The 10,048-nt window shown below is 30.8% G+C and overlaps 1 protein-coding gene across 1 annotated transcript; it reads right to left on the bottom strand.

The window, feature by feature from the left end:
• Positions 1-4,896: 4,896 nt before the first annotated feature.
• On the bottom strand, positions 4,897-8,138 carry LOC107859467 (F-box protein At5g03100). The gene is made up of 3 exons (XM_016704493.2): positions 6,963-8,138; positions 5,549-5,719; positions 4,897-5,286 (listed from the first exon to the last, which is right to left on the bottom strand). Exons 1-3 carry the CDS (start codon positions 8,043-8,045, stop codon positions 4,966-4,968), a joined length of 1,575 nt encoding a protein of 524 aa, XP_016559979.2. The 5' UTR covers positions 8,046-8,138; the 3' UTR covers positions 4,897-4,965.
• Positions 8,139-10,048: the final 1,910 nt, after the last annotated feature.

Genomic DNA, 10,048 nt, shown 5'->3' with positions numbered 1-10,048 from the left:
ATTTTTTTTTTTAGTTTTGATCCATTAAGAAGAATTCACCCACACCCAACCTATCACCTTAATCCACTTTAATATTACTCTTAATTTTGACCCTAGATTTAAACATATATATAATCATTTAGTCTTCGAACATAAAATTTACACACTTGAATACTACGTTTAAAATAATATAGGTTAGAATAATTAATAATTTAAAATAAAAAATGAATAAATTGTGATTAAAAATTAATTTGTTTTAACTCTCGAAATCAGAACATCATCACATAATTTAGGACGAAGAGAATACCACATAAATGAAGGACCACAACTTTTAATTAGGAAGAATACCTAAAAATCCCTTCTAAATTTGGATTATAAGTTTTATAATTGAATTATTGGTAGTCTTAATTATTTCGTGAATTTGGCTATTTGGTAACTTTTATACTCTTTAACGTGGACGAGACGTAGAGTATAACTTTTTTCTGCGTGGGTGGATTCTTTAATATACACATTAAAGGTCCACTAATATACACATAAATAGTGTCTGCGTGAGTAGGTACCAAACAACACTAAAAAATATGTGGACTGAAAACACCCTACGTACCTGGATGGTGGTCTTTTATTTATTTTATATTTTTTAAAACTCTAACACACCTAAAAATAAATTATTCTCTACGTCTCGTCCACGTTAAAGAGTATAAAGACTACCAAATAGCCAAGTCCACTAAATAATTAAGACTACCAATAATTCAATTATACAACTTATAATCCAAATTTAGAAGGAATTTTTAGGTACTCTTCCTAATTAGAAATTGTGGTCCTTCATGTATGTGGTATTCTCTTCGTCCTAAATTAAGTGATGATGTTCGGATTTCGAGAGTCAAAATAAATTATTTTTAATCACAATTTATTCATTTGTCATTTTAAATATTAATTATTCTAACCTATATTATTTTAAATGTAGTATTCAAGTGTGTAAATTTCATGTTCGAAGACTAAATGATTATATATATATCTAAATCTAGGGTCAAAATTAAGAGTAATATTAAAGTGGGTTAAGGTGATAGGTTGGGTGTGGGTGAATTCTTCTTAATGGATCAAAACTTAAAAAAAGAAAAAAAATGACGTGGACCTCTAATAAGAGGCTACGTAAAAGCAGTTTTATTGAAAACTACCGTTAAAAAGTAATGGCATGGATGAACCGATTTTATAACGGTGATGACATGAATGAACCAACTTTTAACGAATGGCATAAATGAGCCATTTTTGATAGTTCAATGGTATATTTGAGTCTTTTCCCAATAATATATATGCAATACAATCAATTTTTGGTAAAATTCTTTCTTTATTTTTTGTAAACTTTAGTAGTATCCTAATATAATATAAATAATATATATGTAATACAAATCATATAAGTCTTAAATTAATTTATTTTTATTTACGAATATACTTTTATAAAAGGAGTTATTTTGAAAAGGAAAAATCCATAAAGTTCGCCAACAATCTTGATGTCATTGAGATACCTTCTTCTTGTTCTTTGAATATGACAAGGTGAATTTGGCACCACTTTTTTGGGCGTAAAAATTCGTAAACTGTTTAATGTTATGGGGTTTTAACGTTTTCTTATTATTTTGATTTTGATTTAAGTAGTTTTTGAAAACAAAAAGTCGATGAACCCTCTACCAAAATTTTCACCAACAATCTTGATATTATTGAGATACTTTCTTTTCATTTGTTATTTATTATTGACTTAGTCTGAGTTTTGATGGTTTATCTCAAGTGTTGAGGGAAATAACAAAGATACCATTAATAATGTACGTTACAAAACATACAAATATATATATATATATATATATATATATATATATATATATACACGTGTATATATATATATGAAAGAAATAGTTTTATTAGCATGAAATTTAAATTAGATTTGTTCTTTTCTTTTGTAATAAACATTCAAGTGAGACACGTCATACAATATTTGATATACAATATTTATTTATATTATTTAAATAGATATATCATTCTTTAACGTCAATATATTGCTATTTTTCAATAATATTATTCTTAATTTTTATGGATGTTTTATTAATTTATGCGAGAAACACGTGTTAAAAATATAAAAATTCTTTAAAAAGTGATTTGAACTTTTTACTCTTTATTAAAATAATCTCAAATAAAGAAAATCACCTATTTACTTTTTGTTTCCTTCAGCTATTTTCCTTCAATAATTGTCATTTATTATCACCTTAATATTTACAATTTTAAAATTAATTAAAGCCCTTATTTGATATAAGTAAGAAGTCATAATATTGAACACTTCTAAATCAAGTGAAATTTTATCTTAAATAAAAAACAAAATTCTAGAATTAATTCTACAAAGTTGGAAGTAACTCATGAAGAATGAAGTTTGAAATGCTGTGTTTATATTTGTTACCCTTTTCTTTATTGGAAATTCCCCCTTTCTTTTCTGGAAAATCAAATTTAATAAGAATTTGATTTATATCTGTTGCCCTTTTTCTTTATTGAAAAATCAAATTCAACAAGAATTTGATTAATATTTGTACTGAAGGTGATTTAGCTAGATGTCTTTGTTATGGTGAAGTTTCTCTATTATCTCGAATATTATATTATTTTACTGTAATTTCTATTCTGTTACTATTTGTTGATTTTTTTCTTATTTTTATAGGTGGGGCAGACGAATGTTCGATCGAGCCTGGAAGATTTTTTATCTAAAGGTTAGATTTCATAGATGTTTTGTGTAAATATTTGATTTAATCATATTTTTTGATATTTCGATTATCGTATTGCTTTGTTGTAACTTCTGTTATGTTAATATCATAAACGAAGCTTTATATCAAATTCTTTTTGTAGGTGACAAACGATTGGCAAAATTAGAAAAATTGAGATGTGTGTTGTTGACCCTTCACTTTAATCATAAGGTAACTAAAAAATCGAGATAATTTAGCTATAGCTTTGACCCTTCACTTTATTGATAAATCATTATAATAATTTCCAAATTGTTTGTTGATAGAGAGAAAGGAAAGAGTGATTTATAGAATGAGATTCATAGTTTGTTTTAGATGAGCATTTAAATGTATAGAGGATTTGTTAAAGTTCAGGTAGAAAGTTAAAAAAATTGAGATACTTTAAATATAATTTATTTTAATGTCAATTGTTGTATTTTAACAATTCTCTTTTTCACATATATAGTTTTATTTATTAATATGAAATACACGTATAAAGCACGTACTCTAAACTAGTACAATTGAATAGCTTGAAGTTAAAAAGTCGCGTTTGTCTGAAGGTGATCTTGTGAAGACCAAACATCAATTGTTAACTAAACGAAATCAAACTTCAAACATTTTTATTGGAGTTAAATGACTGTAGCAAGACTTCAAAAAATTGTCAAAAGTGATTTCAGGTATTTTTGACTGAAGTTGATTGAGATCAAGTTCGAGACATACAAACATCAAGCATTAAGGAATCACTAATTTAAACAATGCTTAAGTCATCAATAGCCCCTTTAAGTTGTCCCGAACTTTCACTTAAACCCCTCAACTCGGGCCTGTAATCCATCCGAAATTTGTATCTATCTAGACCCTTTTTGGACAATAGCAAAAAGTATAGAATGTGTGTAACACGCTCGCGCAACGTGACAAAAATAACCAATTAAAAAAAACACGTGAAAAATGAGTCTAAAAAAATAACAATTTCATGACGCATGTCGTGTGGGTCCAAAAATTATTTTAAAATATATTACTCCACAACAATAGAAAAAGAAAATTATTTTAAAATTATAAAAAAAAAAAAAAAAAAATTAACTTAACCCTCCCCCAGCTCACTCCACCCCCACCCCAACCCCCAACCCCAACCCCACTAGACTATCGGCTTCTTCACTCCCCTCCATTTTCACTTCTTCACTCCTCGTTGTTTTCATTTTCAAAAGTTTGTTCCTGCTTTTTTATTTATTTATTTTTAATTCTTTGCTTCTATTTCATTTGATTAATATTTGTTTTCAAAAGTTTGTTCCTGCCTTTTTATTTATTTATTTTTAGTTCTTTACTTCTATTTTATTTGATTAGTATTTGTGATGGTAAAATATTGAATCAATTAACTAAAAAAAAAGCAGATTTTCGAGTATTGAGGTTAAAAAGATTGACCATCATCTTTTCATCTCCATTGCCGACCACCTCCGAGCAAACATTGTCATTCATATTCAAATGTAAATTCAATATTCTTGATTAGATTCATAGCCAGAAATTATATTTTTGATTAATATTCTTGATTAGATTCATTGCCAGCAAACATTGTCATTTAAAATTGATTTGGGTATCCTAGGGAGGATGGGGTGTGTGAAGAAGATGATGACAGGTAGGGATTGAAGACGACGATGACCGGATGGGGGAGGGGGTGTTGTGGAGACGACAATGACGCGGGGAGGGTTGAAGACGACGAATTGGGGTGGGGTGGAGTGTTGTGATGACGACGATGATGCAGGGGTGGGAAGGGGTGGGGTTGAAGACGACGAACTGGGGTGAGGTGGTGGTATTGTGAAGACGATGACGCCGGGAGGGGTTTGTGCTTTTCTTTTTTAAAAAAAAAAAAAAAATTATAATAATTAAAAATTATATTAATAAAATAATTTAAATATAAATTTTTTAATTAAAAAAAAGTAAAATATTATTTCTTCGTCAATTTACGCGCCCAAGAAAAGTGTACCAAATTAGCATTTTGTACCTGATAGGTACCAATTCTAAGCACTTCAGGTGTCTGAAGCCTGAATTGAGGAGTTTAGGTGAAATTTCGGAACTTGAAGTGGTTGTCAATAAACTCAAGCCGTAAATAATCCACTTCAAGTAGTTAGTTCAGAATTGAGCCTTAGTTGACTCAAAAGAAAATTTGACACAAGTATGGAGCCTAAAGAAAAAGAGAACATATATATTTCTGAAGCACGTTTACAGTTAATTTACTTTTTACTTCTCAACCAGAGAACAAAATAACAGCATCCTTTGAAGACCTCGGAAAGCTTAGCAACTTTTCTGTTACTCTTCTACGGTGTTGCGTGGAGGAATACCACCTTCCATCATCGGACGAGATGAGGATGATTTTCTCAAGCACTATCCCATTCTTTAGAACAGCTTCCATAAATGAGATAATGTGCTCAGAGTGATAATTCTCACACATCCAGGAGCAATTAATCCGTAAAGTCTTGAGATGCAGCACCAAACAAGGTCTTGATACCCAGTAACTTTCTCCAATAAAGTCATTAGAATCCTCCTTGAAAGACCACCCCAAATCATACTGCAACATAATGTTTCAAAGGGAAATTAACTGGTGAATTAATAAAATGCAGCAGACGCCAATTTAGAACAGGGAGTTCAACACAAGCCATTGTCTTTAAACCCAAATTATGTATGTATATGCAGACAAAAGAAATTATGTATATAGAACTCATTGACTCTAGATGTTGAATTTAACTCCACATAAGCAATGGTCGAGCAACAAAGCATCAAATCAAGATGTTAGAAGAAGAACAATAGTAGAAGAAGGGGCACTTGCATACCACTTCGTAATAAGATTTCCCGCTTATGTTCAAGATCTCGACTTGAGGACAACTTTGTAGAAGGATTGCTAATCCAGGAACCTCCCATTCCTCCAAACGAGTGCTCAAGTTCAAGTATTTGCATCTCATCCTCGGGCATGACGAGTTTGTAGCCTCTAATACAGTAAGGACCTAGGCCAATTAATTATCACAAGATAGGTTTAGAGGTTTGTGTGTTGGAAGATATAATTAAGCAAATAAAGATGTGTTTTCTCAAACAACTTAAACTTTAGATGAGATGGTCACACAATCAACACAATATCATAGCAAAGAGGGATCATTAGTTATCTCAAAGAATCAGACTCACCACACGTGAACGAGGGGGGTTAAATCTATAATTAATTAAGTAAATAAAAGTGTGTTCTTTCTGACCACAAGAACAAGATCACACGTATCAAAAACTGCTGATTCGTAGAGAGCCATTCAGCCGATCCAATTTAAGCTTTTAAATGAGAATATGGTAGCTAGCTTAACTAAACAAGGTTTAACTTAGCTATAATAAGCTACAACCATAGTCAAACAAGATGTTTCACAAAATTACCCTAGTAAACAATTGTTGGATCAGAAATCCTTCTAGTGGTCTCATGACTCTAGTACTGGTTAAGAACAGTTCTTCCTATTTTAAACCAGCAAAGTAACCATGGTTGCATGCAATTTAAGTGTCTCCTCCTTTTTTTTCTCCTTTTCCGTCTTCTTATTGTTACCGTGACAGGCACTTCACGAGCATATATCCCACTAAGTGAACCAGATTTTCCACCGGTATGATATGAGAAAGGAAACAACTATAACAAAACACAGCCTAATCACCAAAACAATGCAACCTCCACTTTATTTAATCATTAATTGCCTAGTCCCTTACGCTAACATGTATGTGTCCCTTTTTAGTCACAGTCACAAATGTAATTTGCTAACTTCCCATATATGTCATCCACCATGACCATATTCATAAGAACTCACAAATTGTCAAAGCTTAATATATTTGCAAGAAATTTTAATTATTCAAGCAGGTTTAAGTAATAACAAAGAAAGAGTTGTTCGAACATCTCTATATCTTTAAAAGATGGCGCTGCATACCTGCAAAGACCCATGAATGAAAAAGTACAAATAGAGAATGCTTCTGCGTCGAAAGGAAGAGTTGTACCACAGACATAAAGGCATTGCTATATTTCATGCAACTTCAAGCGACAGTACACATATTTTTAATAGTATGAATTAATGTTTTATCATATAGATTTTCCTACAATTACCTAGTAAGTGATATGATTGTGTGGATAATTTTCACAACATCACTTAGAGAGTATAAGCACTCAGGCGAATAAATTAAGAATAGTTAATTTTTGATGACTAGAAGAACTAGGGAGGGTATAGGTCAAACCTGAAGACACCATGACCCAATGGAGAGTTTCTCCACATGCTGGAGTGATACAAGGAGATCCTTTAACATCTTCTGGTCAGTCCTAAAACCACTTTCACGATTTTCATAATCATTTGTCGTCCTACAGAAATTTAGCTTCGCATCGACTAGAGCTTGTACATTATCAAGAACAGGAATCTTCTTATGAAAACATCCCCTAATCTCCAGCGAAGTGACATTCCTAGCCCATATTGACAGATCTTTACGATCATTGTCATCATCATCATCTTCATCACTATCTTCTTGTTCTGGTTGCCAGTATCCACTGATAACCAACTTCTTCACACTTTCAGAATCAATATGAAAACGACGAATTCCATAACACATACTAAACTTGATAGATTCCAAAGCAGGACATCCAGAACAGATCGCGTCAACAAGGTCTAAGCTCAATTTAGCATACTTGATAACTAAAACTCTAAGAGCTGGCCAATTAATCGCCTCCTTGGGTACAAGATTACAATTACACAAACTCAATTCACGAAAAGACACGTTCGAATACATAATCTGTGGTAAACTGTAAGACTCATCAAAACCCCGAGTTCTAAAATACAAATCCAGTACCTCAACAGACTTAGTCTTCGCAACAATCATCCATTTATTAACATGATTAACATATCGCTTGTTATAACTGAATTCAACCGAAAATTTGTTCAATTTACTAGGCTGGCAGAGAGTCAAGGTATCATTAATGAATTTTACAAATTCACTTACACCGCGATTCGATTGAGCAGAGTGCCTGAAAATTAAGGTCTGTGCTGAAGTCCACAAAAGGCGCCACCTTTTGGACAAAGCTCCAGTTCGTATAACATATTTCATCCGCAGGAAGGAAAGGATGTGAAGGATGAGAGAATCGGGCAAGGCGCTAAGTCGATCTGATTTTTTATCAATTTTACGGCGCCTGTTAGCGATGAATTGTTCATCAGAAGAATGATCAGAAAAATAATGATAAGCACGTGAAGAAGGGGAGTATGCGGGAGAAGAAGGAGCATATACAGGACTGGCAGAGTGGGAAGAGACGGAAGAGTCGGACGATTCAGACATGGTGAGACTGAATTGCAGGAAAACTGGGCGGCCCGGGGCGTAGGTTTAAGTACTGAGAGAAGGAGCATTGAAATATTAGGCGCCGTTTGGCCATCAAAATAGTACTCTCTCCATCCCATTTTATATTTCGTCATTTTCTTTTTAATTTATCCTAAAAAAAAATATTTTTCTTATTTGATAACTATTTGGAGTTCTCCTTAATAAAAAATACAATTAAAAAATAAATTTTAAGAGAAATAATTTTATAAACTTTACAAATTCAATCACTTATTTCTTAAACTCTATGTCCGGTCAAAAGACAACACATAAAATGAGACGAAGAGAGTAATAATCTTTTTACAATTGAAGTTGGAGTTGTGCTTGAATTGGATTGAAGTTAGTGTTCATTTTATTGTGAATATAAATTAAAGTTATTTTAAAATATTTGTAAGAGAAATCAGAGTGAAAAAAAAAATTTTAAAAAAATTCACTGAAGTGAAATAATTCCTATGGTCAACACCACTATTTTTTTTCACTAAATTAAATATTTTTTTCAAAAAAAAAGTGAAAATATTCATATGGTCAAATGCCTACTTATTATTGGATATTTATTTTTAATACATTAAACAAGTATTGTTGGGAGAGTACCTAGTTCACTAAGGGATCGTTTGGTAGTGTATTGAAATATTAATACATGCATTAGTTTAATGTGTATTGTAGTACCTTGTTTGGTATACCTTTTTACCCCATGTATAATACTCTATTGTGTATTGAGGTGTGTATTACTAATACCTCAAAATCCATGGCATTAGTAATGAAATGGATCTAATGCATGCATTAACATGCTTAAAGACTCTATTACCCCTCAAAAAAAAATTTGCATCCTTTCCAACATATATATTAAATGTATTATGTAAAAAAAAAAATTATGTAATTCATATTTTTTTTAATACATTGAACCAAACAATGTATAAGAAAAATATAAGCATAACTAATACAAGCATTACTAATAAACCATATTTTAGATTATTCTTATCCACTCTACCAAACTACTCCTAATGGTTTCTTTAGCCGTACGGGATAAAATCATCATGATATTTAATTATTTGAGGTGCGATTGAATTTTTGCTTGGATATAAAATTTAGATTTTTAAGTTTGTGTTTTCTCATATGCATTCAAAATTCATAAAATTGTGAAAATTATCAAAAAAAAAAAAAACATTTCTTGTACAATCTTTCGAAATAAGTAAAACTTCATAAATAAATTGGTAAGTATGATTTATATCCTTATATCTACCAATATATGGGTCTTTTAGTATAAAATAAAATATAAATATAGTTTTATGTTTCTTTTACAAATAAATATTTGTGATTACAAATTTTAAAGTACAATTAAAAAGATCCTCTAGTCACCAATAGTAACTATTTACTTTTTAATATAATCTTTTCACATGGTACGAATGATCTCTTCGCATCAAGCATGGTTTCTTTTTACTTTTTGATATTTAAAATGATAATCTCAAATAGTAATATGACAGTAACTACAAAAATAATATGATGAGTATAATAAATAATAACAAAAATTGAAGAATCTGAACAATTTTGTATGGACAGATAACAAAACAATGACACTTTTACGTACAAACTTTTTATGTTGATTCGTGTCTCCCACAACATCATATCTAAAATTATGTTCTCGATAAGCTAAAATTACGTTATGTCATATCTAATCATCTCTGTTAAATACTTCTTCAATCCATGTCTCCATCTTTTAAAACCCCACAATACTACTAATATTAGAGGTTGATTTATTTTTTTCCTCTTTGAAATATTAGAGTTTACTCACATGCCATTTAAATTTTTGGACAAATCATTACTGCAACTAGGGTTGTACAAACCGAACTGTTAAGTCAAACCAAACCGAGGAAAAAAATCGACTTATGGTTTGGTTTGATTGGTTTAATGTTCAAAAAAAAAAACGATCATTCTTAGTTTGGTTTGGTATTAGCAAAAATAAAATCAAA

This window comes from Capsicum annuum, chromosome 2 (assembly GCF_002878395.1).
Source record: "Capsicum annuum cultivar UCD-10X-F1 chromosome 2, UCD10Xv1.1, whole genome shotgun sequence".
Lineage (NCBI taxonomy): Eukaryota > Viridiplantae > Streptophyta > Magnoliopsida > Solanales > Solanaceae > Capsicum > Capsicum annuum.
Note: the sequence above shows the minus strand (reverse complement) of the source record. Positions and strands in the feature narration are given on the sequence as shown.